Source organism: Ciona robusta, chromosome 13 (assembly GCF_009617815.1).
Source record: "Ciona robusta chromosome 13, ASM961781v2".
NCBI lineage: Eukaryota > Metazoa > Chordata > Ascidiacea > Phlebobranchia > Cionidae > Ciona > Ciona robusta.
The window spans coordinates 3,328,457-3,352,278 of NC_143247.1; the positions used below are offsets into that span (position 1 = coordinate 3,328,457).

The following is a 23,822-nucleotide window of genomic DNA, read 5'->3' on the forward strand; positions in this document are numbered from 1 at the left end:
ATACAGACTACAATTTAAGTATTGTAACATTTGAGCAGTTCAATTATTTCAAAACTGTTGGCATCATCATTGCTTGTAGAAATAGCTGGTTATTATCATTTTCATGTTTCTATTGCCTAGAGTGACTTGTCTGTGCAAAATTGGTGGTTTTCTATCTATACTAGATATTGCTTTTTTGTCATTTTAATGCTTGTATTACAGCTATCTGCGATGCTAAAAATGTAACTCGCGTATGTTCATGGACCGACTGGCTTAATTCACATTCTCCAACTGGAACTGGTGAATATGAAACAGTCGAGAATGTGAAGAACACTTTTGGAGTTTGCTCGAGCAGCCATTTGGAAAACATTGAATGCAGATCCCGCAATCACGTAGATGGAACTTTACAAAAGAATGTCCTTTGTGACAAAAACAGTGGCTTGCTATGCACCAATGAGCATATGGTATGTATTGGTTATTACTAAGATATAGATTCCATTATGTTTTTGTGGCATTTTATGTCGATTCTACAGCGTGGCACACCATGGGACCTGAGATCTAAGCCAGAGTTAGCCCATTACCTTAACATTGTATATGCACATTCTATTCTATATGGGTGAGGTCCTACAGTGATGCATGCTATGGGACGTTGGATTTAGGCCAGAGTTTGCGAATTGCTTTAACACCCAGGCTCTTAGGGCTAAAGCAGAACACCTGTGTTATAACCACTGTTATTTCCTGCCACGTTAGGATAAAAAAGTTACACACGTGGTAATTCGTAAGTGGACACAGGGTGTATGAAACAAAACATTTGAGTTATAATAACTGTCGTTGCCCCACCCTGCGAGGATAAATAAGTTGCATTCATTTATTTACTTTACTATTAGCTATGACATCACAGACATCATTGTTTCACAGACAAGTGGTACTTGTGATGATTATGAAGTTCGACTTGAGTGTTGTTCATGCGGATGCGACAGCGTGACATGCTCCAACTTGACGTGTGACCGGCACGAAACGCAGACACTTGTCACGGCAGCCAACGGTGTTGACGTTTGTTGCGATGTTTACAACTGCACTTGTGCAGGCTGTTGGGCAGAAGAGTTTAAGGTAAAATTTTATATTTGGATTTAGTAACAAAAATTACTTTTTTGGTTTGTATGTAACTAGCAAGCGGAATGGGGTGCATGAAACACACCATGTTATAACGACTGCTGTTGCCATTACTTTTATAAAACAAATAATTTTTTTAATTTAGCCTTTAGGATAATAAGGTGGGTTACATTATAACTCTGAGTCACTAATTTTACTATTATGGTTTCGAAATATTTTATGATGGTTTAAAAGTTACAATATTTATATTTTTTGCCTTTTTGGTATAAAAATAAATGAAACCTTTATTATTTGACCTTTGTTTTGTCTTATCTTGATATATATTTTTAATAAAATGTTAATTTTAATAATAATAAAAGCGAAAATAATAATAAAACACTATCATTCAATGATATTATTTTTTCTTTCATTTCTATCATTGGTTATACTATTTCTATGTATATATATTATTTTTATTCTATTTCTTTGTTCAAGGCCCCTGGTTCTAAATGGACAGCTGGTTGTTATGAATATACTTGCTTGTCGGACAATGCTGGGTGTTATAATATACAGAAGACCAAGCTCCCATGTAGTGATGATGTAACTTGTCCAGATTACGCCAATAAGAAGTCTTCATTGTCGCCTGGGGCCTGCTGTGAGACTTATACTTGTGGTACGTCATGTATTATTACATTGTTGATGTTGATAGGAATTAACGAAAAAAAATATATACGATATAGTAGGGTGGGGAGACGGGACACCTTTAGCACACAATGTCCAAATATCCTGAACGTGTTTTAAACAATTAACAACGTTCTATGGGAGTCGTAAGGGTATGGTCTTATATTTCTTTAAATTTTCTTTGTTTACTACCTAATAAAAAGAGAAAATCGAATGAAACAAAGGTGTCCCATCTTCTCCCACCCTACTTTATATATGGAAATTAAGGACCTAACTTATTTTAAGTGCTTATAATAAGGTTATAAAGTTATGGACCAAAAGAATGAAAAAGCATTGTAGTTAGGATGAGTCAAGTAAATTACATTGTGGATATAGATGGGAATTAATGACAAAACAAAAACCGTTACATTAATTTAGAGCATTGTTTAAAATGCATGCATTTTATGTAATATTTAAATATCTGCACAACCCACTGTATTAGGGGAATGCCATTGCAAATAAAAGATAACACACAAAGTTACATATGTGGTAACTTGTTAGCAAGCATGAGGTGTATGTAACAGAACACCCGTGTTATAATGACTGTCATTGCCCGCCATGCGAGGATAAATAAGTTACATACATGGTGTTATACCCGTGTTATAATGACTGTCATTGCCCGCCATGCGAGGATAAATAAGTTACATACATGGTAACTTATAAACAGGTACGAGGTGTATGAAACAGAACACACGTGTTATAACGACTGTCTAGCCGGGCAAAGAAATAAGTCTGTTTCACCAAAACACCTTCCTACATTATTCCAAAATTACTGAATAAATGCTTGATTTTGGATTCTTTATTAATGCAACAATGCAATGATTGTTGAACCTATTTTTTAAAACCTGCTTGTTCAATTTATCACCTAAAAATATATACGAATAATTTTAGAATTTATAAAGCGTTTTAATTGTTTTTACAGAATGTAAACCCGAATTCAGCAGTGAATATGATCTAAACTGTACCCACCCTAACGTACAATACAGTACTGTGTTAACTGACGGAACTACAGAGTGTGTTAAACATAATTGCACTTGTCCTGACCGTGCCACGATGAATGAAACTTGCGTGGCACCTGTTACATGTACGGCTTCTGGGTGCCACAGAGAAGACACCGAAGATTGCGATTGTTTGCTGACAAGTGAATGCGGTGAGTAAGCGTTTATTTTAATGACTAAGCATAATATATGGTGGGTCTAGATGGTAGCATCCTGGGTGTTGGGGTAATATATCTACATCAAAGTCCCAGGTGTGTCCCACCGAAGACCTCATCCTTATAGAATAGAATCTACATTATTGAATGTTTATATTGAGGAAAACAAGGCTTTTTTTACTCAAACTTTTTATGTTATCTAATACCTATTGCTCTGTACATACCCTTGACCTTAATAGAATATGTGGTAACAAGCAAATTATTTGTATTGTCTAGTTTTTTTTGTGTTTTATAGTTTGCAATCCTGCTGATTGCCCGGTCCCAAAGACTTGCTCTAAATGTGAGACCAGACAGTTGGTCCCTCCTTTAACAACACCGGACAACTGTGCATTGGATAGATGTTGTGAAACAGCTGTTTGTAAACCAGTTGTATGTAATACAACTTCTGTTACTTGTGAACCTTGGGAAAAGAAGGTACATTATATTCTATCATAATATCTAGATGGGATAATAGCAGGTGTTATAACATGGGTGTTCTGTTTCATACACCTTGTTTATGCTTGCAACTTACAACCTATGTAACTTTCTGGGTGATTGATTTTCTGTATGGCTGACAATTTAGATGTCCCATTCGAGTAATTGGTTACCGTTAAATGTCTTGCCCAAAGACACACATCTAAAGAAACTGCCGTTAAGTGTCTAGCTTAAGAACACATAGGCACACAACAGTAGCAGCATCAAGCCTTGAATCCGTATCCCCTAGTCTAGAAGCGAGCGCTATAACCACTGTGGAAGTTTTAATAATTATTCTCTAATAAAGGAGAATTCCACAACCAACAATGGCTGTTGTATACAAGAAACATGTGTTTGTGATGTCACAAAAGAGCATTTGTGTCCGGGAGCCAGGCAAGAGTGTCCGTACTTCGGGAAGCTCGTAAAATCGAAGGCAGTGTATGGATCGGATATGGAACCAGATGAATGTTGTGGAGGATATGAATGTGGTAAGGTTTGGTATTGTTGGTGTGTCTTAGTGGGTGGGAACTTGGCTTATCCAAGGTTGCCACTCCCATTCCCACAGTCGAGTTGCTGAAGCTATTGCAGTGTGTGGATAAGCAGACATGACTTTTAATTGGTTTGGTCATTTATATCCTTGTGGGTGGGAACTTGAGTGACTTATCCATGGTTGCCACTTCCATGCTCACAGTCGAGTTGCTGAAGCTATTGCAGTGTGTGGATAAGCAGACATGACTTTTGGTTGGTTTGGTCATTTATATCCTCGTGGGTGGGAACTTGAGTGACTAATCCATGGTTGCCACTCCCATGCCCACAGTCGAGCTGCTGAAGCTATTGCAGTGTGTGGATAAGCAGACATGACTTTTGGTTGGTTTGGTCATTTATATCCTCGTGGGTGGGAACTTGAGTGACTTATCCATGGTTGCCACTTCCATGCCCACAGTCGAGCTGCTGAAGCTATTGTAGTGTGTGGATAAGCAGACATGACTTTTGGTTGGTTTGGTCATTTATATCCTTGTGGGTGGGAACTTGAGTGACTTATCCATGGTTGCCACTCTCATGCCTACACATTATAGACTTTACCACTGTATAATACTGCAATTAATTTCCTTCTTTCCCACAGAATGTCTTCCTAAATTTGACCCCAGCAACGTTCTTACATGTTCTGCACCTGAGGTTCAAGATACGACACGATTAATAAACGGGACGTTGGAATGTTCAGACCACAAGTGTATTTGCCCCGGTCACGAGGAAATGAACGAAACGTGCGTCGAGCGGGCGAATTGCAGCGCTTCTGGTTGCCATAGAAACGAAACTGAGAATTGTGATTGCGTCGTATCAAGCGAATGTGGTAAGTAGATACAAGTGGGGTAATATGGCTCAAATCTGGTATAAATCCTTGGGTGTTTGGGTAATATGGGCAAATCTGGTATAAATCCTTGGGTGTTGGGGTAATATGGGCAAATCTGGTATGAATCCTTGGGTGTTGGGGTAATGGGCCAACTGTTTAATGATGTAGGGTAACATGGGATTTGGTTAAGAGTATTGGGTTATATGGGGCTATGAGAGTATGGGGTTTATAAAAAGATAAAGTAGGACTTAGGTGTTGTATTCATTCTAACCAAACTGTTTATAAAACACAGTTTGCAATCCTGCTGATTGTTCGGTCCCAAAGACTTGCTCTAAATGTGAGACCAGACAGTTGGTCCCACCTTTAACAACACCGGATAACTGTGCATTGGATAGATGTTGTGAAACAGCTGTTTGTACACCACTTGTATGTAATGAGACTTCTGCTAACTGTCAACCTTTCGAGAGTGAGGTAATATTTGATTATTATATTAATTTAAATTATTTGGACCTCGAAATTTACGGTACCGCGTGGCAAATATCATAAATTTGCCACCAAAAAGACAAGATTGTGGCAAAATGCCACATAACTTATGTAGACAGTATAATGGTACAACCATTTCTAGATTATTATTAAAAAAACTAAAGTGTCGGTCAAATACAACTTAACTTATATAAACAACCGGTAAAAAAATGGTGCAAATAAATGACACAGACTATTATAGAATCAAGTGTAATATAGCAACAGTTTATATAACATATGTATTTCTCCACAGTATGTAGTGGACAGTAAAGGCTGTTGTACTGAATATGGATGCAGATGTGACAAATGTGTTGATGAAGCACTAAATGTACAAATTATTGGAAATGTTTGGGAAGATGCCATGAATGAATGCATTTCTTGGGTAAATTTTATGCTTTGTTTTTAGATACATTTGTGACTTTATTTGGAGAAATCTTTGTAAAAAATAAGTGTATATAAACTGCCTCAGTGGGGTATAGATGGTAGCACCCTGGGTGTTGTGGTAATGGACCTACATCCCAGATCTCAGGTGTGCCTCACTGAAGACCTCACCCTTATAGAATAGAATCTCTATTATTAGGTGTCTATGAACTGCCTCAGTGGGGTATAGATGGTAGCACCTTGGGTGTTGGGGTAATATACCTACACCGAATAGAATCTTCACACATAACATCAAATATAACACTACCTGTATTACAGACATGCGTAAGAAGTAATACAACCGATGAGTGTCCACTTGTTGAAGTCTTCCAAAACAGAACAAATGATTGCATACCAATCATTAAGGATTGTGAAAATCATTATATTTCAGTAGAAGATACATCCGATCCATGCTGTTTACAATACAAGTAAGCCATGGATATATTATCATTTATTTCCTACATCTATACTGGTTTAAAACATTGGCCTTACGTATATAGGTTTTTACAAGGTAACTTGTAAGCGGGCACGAGGTGTATGAAACAAAAAACCTGTGTTATAACGACTATCATTTCCTCACCACGCAGGAATAAAAAAGTTACACTCAATTGGTTGTTTTTAACTATACCATTTTCTTGTATTTTCTGCATGTGTAACTTATTTACCTTTGCGTGGAAAGGAAACGACAGTCGTTATAACATGGGTGTTCTGTTTTATACACCTTTGTATTCACTTACGAATAACCACGTATATATCTTATTTTGGTAATTACATTTTCTATGACACGGGTGTTTGTTTCATACACCTCCTGTCCACCTACAAGTAACCACGAATGCAGCTTGGGCTAACCTTCTGTTGCCAGAAACGCCTAAACAAGAATCTTCCAATAACAAGCACCATTTAAACAGATGCGTGTGCAATACATCGTTCTGCCCTCCTGACCCGGAGTGCGTTTATCCATCTGAGTTGGTCCCAGACACAGAAGCTAGTAATGAATGTTGTGAAGTCAAGAAATGTAGCCCAGTCTGTGTATACAAGGGTCTACGTTTCAAGGTAACCTTCTATTTATGTACAGGCATCTAATAATGTATGGTGGGGTTAGATGGGACACTCACAATGTATGATGGGGTAAGATGGGACATACATAATGTATGATGGGGTAAGATGGGACATACATAATGTATGTTGGGGCAAGGTGGGACATTCATAATGTTTGCTGGGGCAAGATGGGACACTCATAATGTATGGTGGGGTAAGATAAGGAATATTTAGCACATAGTATTCAAGTAACCTGATCGTGTTTTAAGAAATGAATATAGATATCTGGTATGCTTTAAACAATTAAAAACGGTCTATGGGAGTCGTGGGGATACGGTTTTATAATTCGTGGAATGGTCTTTGTTTACTACCAAATGGGACAGGAAAATAGAATCAAAAGGTGTCCCAGATTCTCCCACCCTACTATAATAGTAAGATTGTGAAAGTGTAATATCTAAAGTTAAAGTCTATATATTGCTATTGCTATATAGTTTATGTGAAGAGTTTTGGTATTTGTCACAACGAATGTTTTGCACCATCTGCTAATAACCAAGTGATTTATACCTATTACTTTTATTAATGTTATGCTTATATGGATTCATATTTTTGAGTATTAATTTATACTGTTTTAGTTTTACGAATATTAATGCAAGACTGGCTTTAAAGGCGCACGACACTCTTTAATCATTGTGTCTTTTAATTTTAGAAAGGGGAAACATGGGATCACCCACATGATGATTGCTTATCAAGCATGTGTAGTTGTGACTACAATAAATGTGACATCGTTGATGTGCCACGGTATGAGTGCCCCGCGGCTCCCATGACGACGTGTGCGACCCGCCAACAACCCATGAGGGTCACCAACGCAGACAATAAATGCTGCTCCCATTATGAGTGTCCGTGTAAGTATGTTGTTGTCTATTTATCCCCTCAGCTGAGTTATAACATGGGACTCCATATACCTTATCATGCTAGCTTCTTATACCTAATGTATATTAACAAGTTTGTCTCAGTATGAGTTTTATCATTATTTACCACTGTGGGCATATATTTCCTTGGGCAAGACACTTAACCGCAATTGCTCCAACCCAGGGGTCACTAATGGGTTGGAGCAATTATCAACCACACCTAAAAAAATGAAAAAATTTCACAGAAAATAATTCCATACAAAGTAATATACATGGTAACTTGTAAGCTGGCACAAGGGGTATGAAACAGAACGTACATATAATTTTAATTTAGTCTCTGTAATTCATAAGAGTCAAATTTATTGTTCTTTAATTTCATTTTTCAATACAAACAAGCAAATTAATTGACTGCTGTTGCTTCCCAGGTCTTTGTTCAGTATTTGGAGATCCTCACTACATTACTTTTGATGGTCGTCAATATACTTTCATGGGAGAATGTCATTATACGCTTGCTAAGTATAGGGATTCAGATAAATTTCATATATATAGGTAAGAGGGGTGTAATGTATATATAACAGGTGTATAGGCAATTGTTGTGTAACATGTATATAACATATATATACATGTAAGAGTAAAGTATATATGGCTTTGAATCCAAGCTGCATGCAATACTATACAGTGTATGACATATGATATATTATAAATTCCTTTAACTGCGGCCCCTGGCTTTTTAAATCATACTCATTTATGTAGAATGGAAATACGAAAAACACACTACCAACTATATGGCCTGTTTCAAACAGTAGACATAATTATACAACAGTATCTGTTTAAATTACAACTAAATTAATACCAGACTACCTATGTTTTAATAATGAAATCTATTATGATGTAACAATCAACATTGTTCCTTTACATTGCCCATAGTGACAACACAGTATGTGTAAGAACATCAGAGTTTGTAGGAACGTGTTTAAAGAAAATCTTTATTAAATGGGATTCGACGTTGGTGCAGATTAGTTACGTGGAATCATACGACTACGCGCAAGCTGTAAGTTTAACATTAATTTATATTATACTGATACATATGACTAAATAAGATTTCAAAATATATAGATATATATATATATGACTTCATAATAGATAAATATATAGTAGGGGGGGAAGGCGGAATACCTTTTAGGACATAATATTCAAATATCCTGACCGGGTTTAGAACAATTAACAACAGTCTATAGGAGTCGTGAGGATACGATATTATGATTCTTTGAATTTTCTTTGTTTACTACCAAAATTCAGCCTGGCAGCAGAAGTGACAGAAAAATATCTATTGTGTCGTCAACAATGGCTTTTCATATCTAACAATCCCCATACATGCCAGGTTAAAGTAAATGGAACAACACTCACAAGTCTACCGTGGTCAAAAGGTGGCATTGTTGTGCGTTACGAGTTTAAATCTATAGTTGTTACAATACCTGAGATCAATCTATGGATGAAGTATCTCCTTACAAGGATGCCCGCAGTGTTCATAAAGGTGTCACCTACATTGATGTTTAATAAGACCGTTGGATTGTGTGGTGAGTTTTAACTATGTATGTAAGATATATAACACATAAAAAACGCCTGTTTTGTACTAAGACAGTGAGCATGAGGTGTATGAATACACCATGTGTGTCTGGTGTATAAGAAGACACCCATGTTATAACTTGACAGTGAACATGAGGTGTATGAATACACCATGTGTGTCTGGTGTATAAGAAGACACCCATGTTATAACTCAACTGTGAGCATGAGGTGTATGAATACACCATGTGTGTCTGGTGTATAAGAAGACACCCATGTTATAACTCAACAGTGAGCATGAGGTTTATGAATACACCATGTGTGTCTGGTGTATAAGAAGACACCCATGTTATAACTCAACAGTGAGCATGAGGTTTATGAATACACCATGTGTGTCAGGTGAATAAGAAGACACCCATGCTATAACTCGACAGTGAGCATGAGGTGTATGAATACATCATGTGTGTCTGGTGTATATAAGAAGACACCCATGTTATAACTCAACACTTCAACAGTGAACATGAGGTGTATAAACAAACAGAATGCCCGCCTTAACCCTATAAAACACAACATATAGGCTTACATATTACATTACCAGGTACTTGTACAAACCAGCAGTTGGATGATTATGAGGGCAGCAATGGCACATTGATCGGTGGTTCCACTGAGTTTGGTTATGATTGGGAAGTCAATGTAACAGATGAGGAATGTAAGCGATGCGATGCAGAGAAGAATCCCGCTTGTTATACATGCGATGATAAAATGTAAGAACATGGAACTTATAGTAGGGTGGGGGAAGATTGGACACCTTTTAATTCTATTTTCTCTCCCAATTTGGTAGTAAACAAAGAACATTCAAAGAATTATAAAACCGTATCCTCACGACTTTAATAAACCGTTGCTAATTGTTTAAAATCCGGTCAAGATATTTGGTAAATTGCCGCAAAAAATGTCCCATCTCCCCCCACCCCCATCTTTCCCCACCATAAATGTAGGAACATGTAACTTATGTTATTTCATCCGGTGTCATGACAAACTGGTTATTAATAAAGTAAAGTTGCTGTTAATTTAGAGAAATGATGCAGATACATCCTGATGATAAAGTTGTTTTACTTGAATTAAGTAAATATATATAAGATATGTGATTTTGAAAACACAACATATATATTAATTTACCTCTTTAAATATGATATATGTAAGCATATAACTTATGCTTATATTAATTTAATGCATATATATTTGTTATAAGTTACTATATACAGCTATGAAAACAATTGATAACACCTGGCAAGAAATATACTTAAACATAACATACATTTAAATACACGTTCTTATAAAGGTGGCTGTACACAGTATCTGGCATGCGGATTCGCATGCGAAGTCGTATGCAAACCCATTACCCAATTCCGCATGCGCCAGCAAAATCCGGACAAAACAAACAAAACGGACAAATTCCGGATACTGTGTACAGCTACCTTAACACTATTTGACTTTTACAGTCAAAATGCTATTCGTTGTTCTCTTATTCTCCTTTATTACCCTTTATATAATTTCTATATATATCTCTTATATATTGTAATATACCCAGCTATGAAGACAATCTAATGCCACTGCCAGAATGGTGTAAAAACTGCACAGAAGCTCATTGTCAAGCACTTGTAGCCCCAGCCTTCGCAGAATGCAATAAAGTCCATCCTCCTTCAGGTTTTGTTAAGGCTTGTCAATATGACGCATCAGCTTTATCAAAAGTAAGTTGGTTGATTGAATTGATGTAACTTATTTATCCTCGCATGGGGCCTTGTGACCGCTTGTAAGTTACCACCTATGTAACTTATTTATCTTTGCATGGTGGGGCAATGACAGTCGTTATAACCAGAATGTTTAGTTTCATACACCTCGTATCTGCTTACGAGTTACCGCTAGTGTAACTTATGTATAATGTACATGCATATGTAACTTTGTAGATGATTGTGTTACATAAATATTAAAATATGCATAAGTTTTATATACTTATGTTATTTTAACCTTTAGTGCGACATTTGCAACTCAGCTGTGGCAGAAAGTTACGCAACTTTGTGTCTTGGAAGTGGAATGTGCGTGGATTGGAGAAAGGATAACAATTGCTCAAGTATGACATCATAGTTGCTTTATTTATATCATTATGATGTCAATAGATGTGATTTTAATGGTATTATATATGTTTATGCTTTGCAATATATTATGTGATAAAGGTGTCCCCCTCCCTTGCCACACAGTACTATAGTATGTGTATTAGGCTACTAATATATTATGTGTATTATACAAGTTGTCTAACCCAAATTTCCCACAGTGGAATGCAGTGGTGACCTTGTCTACAGGTCTTGTTTGAACAAATGCACGGCGATGCAGACTTGTGATAACTATTTGGACGAATGTGAAAGTGAGGAATTAGAAGCTGGATGTTTCTGCCCAGACGGTTTAATATTGGACCCAAATAATCCAACCAAGTGTAAAGACCCTGACTGTAAGTTGTACTGGTTGAATTCAGTGGTGTGTATGTAGTTGTTAATTATTTAGTGGATTCTGTTCTATATGGGTGAGTTTCTTTGGCAAGGAACATCCAATATATTGGTCAGAGTTATCTCATTGCACTAACACTCAGGGATTTAGACCATAATTGCCCATTACCTCCACACGTCTAGGAATTAAGCCAGAGTTGTTCCATTACCCCAACACCCAACAGTTAAGCCCATTATAACTGGCTAGATGGCAGACTGAACAAAGCTTTTGATAAAACATTATGCCTGCTAGCAGAAGTAACAGAATCTTCATTAATACGTTATATATAGGTTGTTCATGCCCTGCTGATCCTGTCTGCGAACCAAACGAAGAGTTACGTTTTGCCACCACGCCCCCTGAATCATGTTGCCCTGAGAAAGTGTGCGTTTGCAAGGAACTTGTTGAACCCGAATGTATTACCCCAAAAGTGTTGCTCCACACCAATGACACAAAATGCCCACAACCATACTGTGGCTGCCCAATTGACATGGCTTACTGTGTGAATGCAACTGCAAACTGTACAACGCATCTTGGCTGCAGAGAAAAATGTAAGTGGTAAAAATGAACATTAGAAGCAATTGCTTTTATTAGCAACAGACTGTTTTTACCAGCATGTATGACCCAATAAACGCCTGAAATCACGTTGATTGTTTTTATACTATAATATCTTTGGCAAAGAGTTATAACATATCTCATATACACTTGTTTTGCTTGCAGCTCTGGTGCAAGACATATGCGGCTGCGTGTTGAAAAGTCAGTGTGTCTGCAACTCTGAGTTATGCCCTGAGCCACCTGAGTGTGGAGATTGCATGGAACTTACTACACTGGAGACTGTAATCACTGGTAATGTATGCGAGGATTGCTGCCAGAAGTATCAATGCAAAAGGGAGCCATGTGAGAATAGATGGGAAAATGTTACAATACCTGGTGGATGCGAATTGGTTTTTACTGACAATTCAACTAAGTGCTGCTCCCAGTATAAACTTAAATGTGACAACTGTATCAATGAGAATGGGACATTTCATAAAGTAAGTATCATTATCATATTAGTGTTTACGTTTTATGTATTTTAGGTTGGGGAAAGATGGGACACCTTTAGCACCTAATATCCAAAAATCATGTTTTTAAAAATTAAGCATGGTCTATGGGAGTCGTGAGAATATAGTTTTATAATTCGTTGAATGTTTTTGGTTTACTACTAAATGGGACGAGAAAATAGAGTTAAAAGGTGTCCCATCTTCCCCACGCTAATGTATAGAAGACTATATAACCCAACTTAGTATGTAGTGTGTCGTGTGTGATGCATATCTTCACTTAGATTATATATATATGGCTAAGATATTATAGCAAGACATGCATGAGGGATTTGAGACAGACTATTACCCCATCAGAAAGTAGTACTTAGTAAAGAATTTAGTCTTATAAAAAGTGTTGAGATTATATGTGAGTCCAGCATTATGTAGCATATTTGTTTAGTTGGAAGTTTTACTCAGTGATTTTTTTACAGAGTTATGAAGAGAATAAAGACTAATTTAGCCGAAGCAGCTCTTAAGCTTTGATCTTAGTCTCACTTGTCAGATTATTGGAGAAAGAATCTTTTTATGTCAGATTATTGGAGAAAGAATCTTTTTTATGTCAGATTATTGGAGAAAGAATTTTATTTGTATAATTGATTAACGTTTTTTCTTTATTAAGGTCCAGTTCAACAGCGCTTTTATGCTTTTTTCTTTCCGTCGTGTTTTCGTTGTATTTATAATGTGTCTGTTTGTCATTCTTTTTTACTGGCTCAGGTAAGTAGTAGACAGAATGCCAAATGAATTAGAACTATCACGCTTAGAAGCGAGGTAAATGTGTATGAGAAAAGTTAGCTGTGGTTATTACTGTGCAGAGTAGAAGATTATGCAAACTTCTGTACACAAGGTAATAGCATAAGGTTTATACACCTAGATATAGGCCGATCTGCAAGAGTTTACTAGATGACATATATACAAATGGCTAAAAGGCGAGGGTATATTATAAGCTACACAAGGCAAGAGGTTTATAGACCTAGATATCTGCACCAATTAACTAAAAAAATTCTTACTGAATGGCAAAAAGGTAAGGATTTATCAGATTATGTAATTCTGCGGGAGCACGGTTTTTAGTTCTTTGTACGTTCTTTTTGTTTACTACCAAATGGAATGAGCAAATATAATGAAAATGTGTCCTATCCTACTATATTTTAATGCTTAAGTGTACACTATTTGATCAAAGTTAAGTGATTTTTTTCCACAGACTGGTTCAAGTTGGTATGAGGTGAAAGAAGATTGCAGAGTGAAATATATATGTTCTGAAGTAGTTAATGTTACTGGGACCCCCTATCATATAAAGGTTGTTGATCACGATCCAAGGGACCACTGCACAAGCAAAGATCAATATGAATCAGAAAATTGTAAAATTGATGACGAATATCATGTAGCCGTTGAAATCCCCTCAAGTGATCCTTGTTGTAGCAACCATACTTGTCAATGTAACTGTCCAGATGATTACGTACCACCTCCAGATAAAGACACTTTGAAACCATATGAAGAATTGGATGTAGAAGACAAGTGTTGTGCAAACTGGACAATCAAGTGTGAAGCATGTCTCCTTGAAAATGGTAGTTCTGTAGCAGTTGGTGAAAGCATTCAAGTTGATGATGGAAGTGGTTGTGAGGTTACCAAGTATTGCTCCAGCAAGAAAATCAGCGGAAACGAAAGTGCTTGCCACGAAATGGAAGTATCAAACGACCCACGAGATTACTGCACAAGCAAAGTAAAATATGAATCAGAAAATTGTAAAAATGATGACGAATATCATGTAGCTGTTGAAGTCCCCTCAAGTGATCCTTGTTGTAGCAACCACACATGTCAATGTAGCTGTCCAGATGATTACGTACCACCTCCAGATAAAGACACTTTGAAACCGTATGAAGAATTGGATGTAGAAGACAAGTGTTGCGCAAATTGGACAATCAAGTGTGAAGCATGTCTTCTCGAAAATGGTAGCTCTGTAGCAGTTGGTGAAAGCATTCAAGTTGATGATGGAAGTGGTTGTGAGGTTACCAAGTATTGCTCCAGCAAGAAAATCAACGGAAACGAAAGTGCTTGCCACGAAATGGAAGTATCAAACGACCCACGAGATTACTGCACAAGCAAAGTAAAATATGAATCAGAAAATTGTAAAAATGATGACGAATATCATGTAGCCGTTGAAGTTCCCTCAAGTGATCCTTGTTGTAGCAACCACACATGTCAATGTAGCTGTCCAGATGATTACGTACCACCTCCAGATAAAGACACTTTAAAACCCTATGAAGAATTGGATGTTGAAGACAAGTGTTGTGCTAATTGGACAATCAAGTGTGAAGCATGTCTTCTTCAAAATGGTAGTTCTGTAGCAGTTGGTGAAAGCATTCAAGTTGATGATGGAAGTGGTTGTGTGGTTGATAAGTATTGCTCGAGCAAGAAAATCAACGGAAACGAAAGTGCTTGTTACGAAATGAAAGTATCAAACGACCCAAGAGAGAAGTGTCAGCCAAAGGCAGAATTTGAATCAACTGTTTGTGGAGCATATCAACATGCAGTTGAAGTTGTTTACAGCAGGGATACAATCGACCCGGAACCTTGTTGTTCAGAATTTGAATGTGTTTGCAACAATCATACGATGCTGTCTAAACAATGTCCAAAGTGGTAAGTATATTACATCATAATCATCCCATTTACGACATCATATAATATTATTACATCACAGGTTCAATTACACTTGTCCAGATCCGAGAATGATTGCACAACAAACAAACATCATTGATGACAAACAATGCTGTCCGGAGTTTAAATGTGTTTGCCCACAATGTCCGAACGTTACGGAGTGTCAACGTAAATCGTGGTCACCAAAAGTTATAGACGAGTAAGTATATGAACAACGTAACTTTATTTAGCCTTCATTTTAGTACAATAACCACTCTAATTCACAATATAAAAACTTAACTAATAGACTCTTAGCAAGGCCGAAATTTTGCCAAAACGCCGTCTTAAGACCTGCAACACATTTAAACCGAGATTGCAATCCATTTGGTTGCATTTAACTCATAGTTTTAGTTTTGGAAATTCAGACTTGGAAATCCGTACCTGAATGAAGTGCATATAGTCTTTCACCCTAAGTTATCAAACATAAACGTATCTTGTACCATTTCTTCAGTTCCACTTACCCAGCTGAGTGTGGATGTTTAAGCACAGAATGTGAATGCAATCCAGAATACTGTTCCATATTTTTTCCCCAACCCCAATGCAATGAACCACATTATAATCGCACTGTTGTCAACGCTACCTACTATGAGGAATGTTGCCCACGTGTTGAGTGTACATGTGTGCAGGAGAACTGCGCTAACATCACTTATGAAGGACCAAGTAGTTGTTCTCCATTTGAAGACTTGGTAAGTCATGAGATAGAAAGAGTTCACATTATACTGAGTACCCTTAAAACAATATACACGACTTCTATATTGTAAGAGCCCGATGATACCATTATCTGAATGTGCGTTCTTCAACGAAACACTAAGTGTAACTGTCATCAAAATGAAGTTTTAGTGAGAGTAATTGTCAATATATTTATAATGATGTTTTGATGAGTGTAACTGTCATTATATTGATGGTTTATTTAGATTGAATTGAACCAGCCAGCAATCGAATGCTGTACAAAGCACACTGCGTGTCGATGCAAAAACGAAAGTCAACTGAACGAGCTATGCATGTCAAGCAATGCAACGATACCAGCTGGATTCGTCTATGCACCAATATTGAACGATTCTACCATGCGACCCAATTGCTGTCATTATGTCTGTGATACTTGCAAGGCTAAAGATGGATCAATTAAAAAGGTTTGGTGCTCGGTACTTCACACAGATTAAAGCTATGTCTTAGATTTAGGTTGATCTATCAGATAGAACTTAATCATATTAACGACTAATTGTCTACAGCATGAAAAGTCGATGGATTCTGCCTATCTAGCAATAGTAACGCTGATATACATATCCTTACACCAATACCTGTGTAGCTAATTTAAAATGACTATCACGTAGAGTTTAATGTGCGAATTTACATTGTGTTAATGTCACTACCAATTTAATCTGAGTTATCTAAATACGAACTTGTCTTCTCCAGCGAGGTGAGACTTGGGTTGAAGATGATTCTGGTTGCGGGGTGGAGTATCTCTGCACTGATAAGAAAGAGGAATATGGAGACAGATGTTTCATCCCTGAAGTAAACCGCAACCCAAGAGATTACTGCACAAGCAAAGATCAATATGAATCAGAAAATTGTAAAAATGATGACGAATACCATGTAGCTGTTGAAGTCCCCTCAAGTGATCCTTGTTGTAGCAACCACACATGTCAATGTAGCTGTCCAGATGATTACGTACCACCTCCAGATAAAGACACTTTGAAACCGTATGAAGAATTGGATGTAGAAGACAAGTGTTGCGCAAATTGGACAATCAAGTGTGAAGCATGTCTTCTCGAAAATGGTAGTTCTGTTGCAGTTGGTGAAAGCATTCAAGTTGATGATGGAAGTGGTTGTGAGGTTACCAAGTATTGCTCAAGCAAGAAAATCAACGGAAACGAAAGTGCTTGCCACGAAATGGAAGTATCAAACGACCCACGAGATTACTGCACAAGCAAAGATCAATATGAAACAGCAAATTGTAAAATTGATGACGAATATCATGTAGCTGTTGAAGTTCCCTCAAGTAATCCTTGTTGTAGCAACCATACTTGTCAATGTAGCTGTCCAGATGATTACGTACCACCTCCAGATAAGGACACTTTGAAACCGTATGAAGAATTGGATGTAGAAGACAAGTGTTGCGCAAATTGGACAATCAAGTGTGAAGCATGTCTTCTCCAAAATGGTAGTTCTGTTGCAGTTGGTGAAAGCATTCAAGTTGATGATGGAAGTGGTTGTGTGGTTGATAAGTATTGCTCAAGCAAGAAAATCAACGGAAACGAAAGTGCTTGCCACGAAATGGAAGTATCAAACGACCCACGAGATTACTGCACAAGCAAAATTAAATATGAATCAGAAAATTGTAAAATTGATGACGAATATCATGTAGCTGTTGAAGTCCCCTCAAGTGATCCTTGTTGTAGAAACCACACATGTCAATGTAGCTGTCCAGGTGATTACGTACCACCTCCAGATAAAGACACTTTGAAACCGTATGAAGAATTGGATGTAGAAGACAAGTGTTGCGCAAATTGGACAATCAAGTGTGAAGCATGTCTTCTCCAAAATGGTAGTTCTGTTGCAGTTGGTGAAAGCATTCAAGTTGATGATGGAAGTGGTTGTGAGGTTACCAAGTATTGCTCAAGCAAGAAAATCAACGGAAACGAAAGTGCTTGCCACGAAATGGAAGTATCAAACGACCCACGAGATTACTGCACAAGCAAAGATCAATATGAAACAGCAAATTGTAAAATTGATGACGAATATCATGTAGCTGTTGAAGTTTCCTCAAGTAATCCTTGTTGTAGCAACCATACTTGTCAATGTAGCTGTCCAGATGATTACGTACCACCTCCAGATAAGGACACTTTGAAACCGTATGAAGAATTGGATGTAGAAGACAAGTGTTGCGCAAATTGGACAATCAAGTGTGAAGCATGTCTTCTCCAAAATGGTAGTTCTGTTGCAGTTGGTGAAAGCATTCAAGTTGATGATGGAAGTGGTTGTGAGGTTACCAAGTATTGCTCCAGCAAGAAAATCAACGGAAACGAAAGTGCTTGCCACGAAATGGAAGTATCAAACGACCCACGAGATTACTGCACAAGCAAAATTAAATATGATTCAGAAAATTGTAAAATTGATGACGAATACCATGTAGCTGTTGAAGTTCCCTCAAGTGATCCTTGTTGTAGCAACCACACATGTCAATGTAACTGTCCAGATGATTACGTACCACCTCCAGATAAAGACACTTTAAAACCGTATGAAGAATTGGATGTAGAAGACAAGTGTTGTGCAAATTGGACAATCAAGTGTGAAGCATGTCTCCTCAAAAATGGTAGTTCTGTAGCAGTTGGTGAAAGCATTCAAGTTGATGATGGAAGTGGTTGTGTGGTTGATAAGTATTGCTCGAGCAAGAAAATCAATGGAAACGAAAGTGCTTGTTACGAAATGGAAGTTGCATTTGATCCAAGAGAGAAGTGTCAGCCAAAGGGAGAATTTGAATCAACTGTTTGTGGAGCATATCAACATGCAGTTGAAGTTGTTTACAGCGGGTATACAATCGACCCAGAACCTTGTTGTTCAGAATTTGAATGTGTTTGCAACAATCATACGATGCTGTCCAAACAATGTCCAAAGTGGTAAGTATATTACATCATAATCATCCCATTTATGACATCATATAATATTATTACATCACAGGTTCAATTACACTTGTCCGGATCCGAGAATGATTGCACAACAAACAAACACCATTGATGACAAACAATGCTGTCCTGAGTTTAAATGTGTTTGCCCACAATGTCCGAACGTTACGGAGTGTCAACGTAAATCGTGGTCACCAAAAGTTATAGACGAGTAAGTATATGAACAACGTAACTTTATTTAGCCTTCATTTTAGTACAATAACCACTCTAATTCACAATATAAAAGCTTTACTAATACACTCTTAGCAAGGCTGAAATTTTGCCAAAACGCCGTCTTAAGACCTGAAACATATGTAAACCGAGATTGCAATACATTTGGTTGTATTTAACTCATAGTTTTGGAAACTCAGACTTGGAAATCCATACCTGAATGAAATGCATATAGTCTTCCACCCTAAGTTATCAAACATAAACATATCTTGTACCATTCCTTCAGTTCCACTTACCCAGCTGAGTGTGGATGTTTAAGCACCGAATGTGAATGCAATCCAGAATACTGCTCCGTATTTTTTCCCCAACCCCAATGCAATGAACCACATTATAATCGCACTGTTGTCAACGCTACCTACTATGAGGAATGTTGCCCACGTGTTGAGTGTACATGTGTGCAGGAGAACTGCGCTAACATCACTTATGAAGGACCAAGTAGTTGTTCTCCATTTGAAGACTTGGTAAGTCGTGAGATAGAAAGAGTTCACATTATACTGAGTACCCTTAAAACAATATACACGACTTCTGTATTGTAAGAGTCCAATAATACCATTGTCTGAATGTGCGTTCTTGAACGAAACACTTAAGTGTAACTGTCATCAAAATGAAGTTTTATTGAGAGTAAATGGCAATATAGTTATAATGATGTTTTGATGAGTGTAACTGTCATTATATTGATGTTTTATTTAGATTGAATTGAACCAGCCAGCAATCGAATGTTGTACAAAGCACACTGCGTGTCGATGCAAAAATGAAAGTCAGCTGAACGAGCTATGCATGTCAAGCAATGCAACGATACCAGCTGGATTTGTCTATGCACCAATATTGAACGATTCTACCATGCGCCCCAATTGCTGTCATTATGTCTGTGATACTTGCAAGGCTAACGATGGATCAATTAAAAAGGTTTGGTGCTCGTTACTACACACAGATTAAAGCTTTGTCTTAGATTTAGGTTGATCTATTAGATAGAACTTAATTATATTAACGACTAATTGTCTACAGCATGAAAAGTCGATGGATTCTGCCTATCTAGCAATAGTAACGCTGATATACATATCTTTACACCAAGGCATGTGTACCTTATTTAAAATAACCATCATGTAAAGTTTAATGTGTGAATCTACTTTACATTGTGTAAATGAAATTACCAATTTAATCTGAGTTATCTAAAAACGAACTTGTCTTCTCCAGCGAGGTGAGACTTGGGTTGAAGATGATTCTGGTTGCGGGGTGGAGTATCTCTGCACTGATAAGAAAGAGGAATATGGAGACAGATGTTTCATCCCTGAAGTAAACCGCAACCCAAGAGATTACTGCACAAGCAAAGTAAAATATGAATCAGAAAATTGTAAAAATGATGACGAATACCATGTAGCTGTTGAAGTTCCCTCAAGTGATCCTTGTTGTAGCAACCACACATGTCAATGTAGCTGTCCAGATGATTACGTACCACCTCCAGATAAAGACACTTTGAAACCGTATGAAGAATTGGATGTAGAAGACAAGTGTTGTGCAAATTGGACAATCAAGTGTGAAGCATGTCTTCTCGAAAATGGTAGTTCTGTAGCAGTTGGTGAAAGCATTCAAGTTGATGATGGAAGTGGTTGTGAGGTTACCAAGTATTGCTCCAGCAAGAAAATCGATAGAAACGAAAGTGCTTGCCACGAAATGGAAGTATTAAACGACCCAAGAGATTACTGCACAAGCAAAGATCAATATGAAACAGCAAATTGTAAAAATGATGACGAATATCATGTAGCTGTTGAAGTCCCCTCAAGTGATCCTTGTTGTAGCAACCACACATGTCAATGTAACTGCCCAGATGATTACGTACCACCTCCAGATAAAGACACTTTAAAACCATATGAAGAATTGGATGTAGAAGAAGGTTGTTGCGCAAATTGGACAATCAAGTGTGAAGCATGTCTCCTCAAAAATGGTAGTTCTGTAGCAGTTGGTGAAAGCATTCAAGTTGACGATGGAAGTGGTTGTGAGGTTACCAAGTATTGCTCCAGCAAGAAAATCAACGGAAACGAAAGTGCTTGTCACGAAATGGAAGTATCAAACGACCCAAGAGATTACTGCACAAGCAAAGTAAAATACGAATCAGAAAATTGTAAAAAAGATGACGAATATCATGTAGCCGTTGAAGTTCCCTCAAGTGATCCTTGTTGTAGCAACCACACATGTCAATGTAGCTGTCCAGATGATTACGTACCACCTCCAGATAAAGACACTTTGAAACCGTATGAAGAATTGGATGTAGAAGACAAGTGTTGTGCAAATTGGACAATCAAGTGTGAAGCATGTCTTCTCCAAAATGGTAGTTCTGTTGCAGTTGGTGAAAGCATTCAAGTTGATGATGGAAGTGGTTGTGAGGTTACCAAGTATTGCTCCAGCAAGAAAATCAATGGAAACGAAAGTGCTTGTCACGAAATGGAAGTATCAAACGACCCAAGAGATTACTGCACAAGCAAAGTAAAATATGAATCAGAAAATTGTAAAAATGATGACGAATATCATGTAGCTGTTGAAGTTCCCTCAAGTGATCCTTGTTGTAGCAACCACACATGTCAATGTAGCTGTCCAGATGATTACGTACCACCTCCAGATAAAGACACTTTGAAACCGTATGAAGAATTTGATGTAGAAGACAAGTGTTGCGCAAATTGGACAATCAAGTGTGAAGCATGTCTTCTCCAAAATGGTAGTTCTATAGCAGTTGGTGAAAGCATTCAAGTTGATGATGGAAGTGGTTGTGTGGTTGATAAGTATTGCTCAAGCAAGAAAATCAACGGAAACGAAAGTGCTTGTTACGAAATGGAAGTTGCATTTGACCCAAGAGAGAAGTGTCAGCCAAAGGCAGAATTTGAATCAACTGTTTGTGGAGTGTATCAACATGCAGTTGAAGTTGTTTACAGCGGGGATACAATCGACCCGGAACCTTGTTGTTCAGAATTTGAATGTGTTTGCAACAATCATACGATGCTGTCTAAACAATGTCCAAAGTGGTAAGTATATTACATCATAATCATCCCATTTACGACATCATATAATATTATTACATCACAGGTTCAATTACACTTGTCCGGATCCGAGAATGATTGCACAACAAACAAACACCATTGATGACAAACAATGCTGTCCTGAGTTTAAATGTGTTTGCCCACAATGTCCGAACGTTACAGAGTGTCAACGTAAATCATGGTCACCAAAAGTTATAGACGAGTAAGTATATGAACAACGTAACTTCATTTAGCCTCCCAAATACAATAACCACTCTAATTCACAATATAAAAATTTAACTAATAGACTCTTAGCAAAGCTGAAATTTTGCCAAAACGCCGTCTTAAGACCTGAAACACATTTAAACCGAGATTGCAATACATTTGGTTGCATTTAACTTATAGTTTTGGAAACTCAGACTTGGAAATCCGTACCTGAATGAAGTGCATTTAGTCTTCCACCCTAAGTTATTAAACATAAACGTATCTTGTACCATTCCTTCAGTTCCACTTACCCAGCTGAGTGTGGATGTTTAAGCACCGAATGTGAATGCAATCCAGAATACTGCTCCGTATTCTTTCCCCAACCCCAATGCAATGAACCACATTATAATCGCAATGTTGTCAACGCTACCTACTATGAGGAATGTTGCCCACGTGTTGAGTGTACATGTGTGCAGGAGAACTGCGCTAACATCACTTATGAAGGACCAAGTAGTTGTTCTCCATTTGAAGACTTGGTAAGACATGAGATAGAAACAGTTCACATTATACTGAGTACCCTTAAAACAATATACACGACTTCTATATTGTAAGAGCCCGATGATACCATTGTCTGAATGTGCGTTCTTGGACGAAACACTAAGTGTAACTGTCATCAAAATGAAGTTTTAGTGAGAGTAAATGGCAATATAGTTATAATGATGTTTTGATGAGTGTAACTGTCATTATATTAATGTTTTATTTAGATTGAATTGAACCAGCCAGCAATCGAATGCTGTACAAAACACACTGCGTGTCGATGCAAAAATGAAAGTCAGCTGAACGAGCTATGCATGTCAAGCAATGCAACGATACCAGCTGGATTCGTCTATGCACCAATATTGAACGATTCTACCATGCGACCCAATTGCTGTCATTATGTCTGTGATACTTGCAAGGCTAAAGATGGATCAATTAAAAAGGTTTGGTGCTCGTTACTATACGCAGATTAAAGCTATGTCTTAGATTTAGGTTGATCTATCAGATAGAACTTAATCATATTAACGACTAATTGTCTACAGCATGAAAAGTCGATAAATTCTGCCTATCTAGCAATAGTAACACTGATATACATATCCTTACACCAAGGCATGTA

At 37.4% G+C, this 23,822-nt stretch overlaps 1 protein-coding gene across 3 annotated transcripts in view; it reads left to right on the forward strand.

Moving 5' to 3' along the window:
• The window catches only part of LOC149725863 (uncharacterized), a 56,027-nt gene that overhangs the window by 25,360 nt on the left and 6,845 nt on the right, over positions 1-23,822 (forward strand). The window contains exons 30-62 of one of the 3 annotated variants that reach the window (XM_089891098.1): positions 202-443; positions 898-1,089; positions 1,567-1,744; positions 2,714-2,941; positions 3,240-3,418; positions 3,765-3,945; positions 4,581-4,808; positions 5,101-5,279; positions 5,584-5,712; positions 6,030-6,178; positions 6,659-6,803; positions 7,495-7,690; positions 8,122-8,245; positions 8,624-8,747; positions 9,078-9,273; positions 9,858-10,023; positions 10,848-11,007; positions 11,291-11,387; positions 11,589-11,762; positions 12,088-12,345; positions 12,515-12,825; positions 14,072-15,507; positions 15,569-15,724; positions 16,016-16,250; positions 16,479-16,694; positions 16,978-19,181; positions 19,243-19,398; positions 19,684-19,918; positions 20,148-20,363; positions 20,652-22,471; positions 22,533-22,688; positions 22,971-23,205; positions 23,434-23,649. In XM_089891098.1, coding sequence (XP_089747224.1) covers positions 202-443; positions 898-1,089; positions 1,567-1,744; positions 2,714-2,941; positions 3,240-3,418; positions 3,765-3,945; positions 4,581-4,808; positions 5,101-5,279; positions 5,584-5,712; positions 6,030-6,178; positions 6,659-6,803; positions 7,495-7,690; positions 8,122-8,245; positions 8,624-8,747; positions 9,078-9,273; positions 9,858-10,023; positions 10,848-11,007; positions 11,291-11,387; positions 11,589-11,762; positions 12,088-12,345; positions 12,515-12,825; positions 14,072-15,507; positions 15,569-15,724; positions 16,016-16,250; positions 16,479-16,694; positions 16,978-19,181; positions 19,243-19,398; positions 19,684-19,918; positions 20,148-20,363; positions 20,652-22,471; positions 22,533-22,688; positions 22,971-23,205; positions 23,434-23,649 — 11,117 coding nt within the window. The remainder of the gene's footprint in view (positions 1-201; positions 444-897; positions 1,090-1,566; positions 1,745-2,713; positions 2,942-3,239; positions 3,419-3,764; positions 3,946-4,580; positions 4,809-5,100; positions 5,280-5,583; positions 5,713-6,029; positions 6,179-6,658; positions 6,804-7,494; positions 7,691-8,121; positions 8,246-8,623; positions 8,748-9,077; positions 9,274-9,857; positions 10,024-10,847; positions 11,008-11,290; positions 11,388-11,588; positions 11,763-12,087; positions 12,346-12,514; positions 12,826-14,071; positions 15,508-15,568; positions 15,725-16,015; positions 16,251-16,478; positions 16,695-16,977; positions 19,182-19,242; positions 19,399-19,683; positions 19,919-20,147; positions 20,364-20,651; positions 22,472-22,532; positions 22,689-22,970; positions 23,206-23,433; positions 23,650-23,822) is intronic. The other 2 variants (XM_089891099.1, XM_089891100.1) reach the window with 2 other exon arrangements.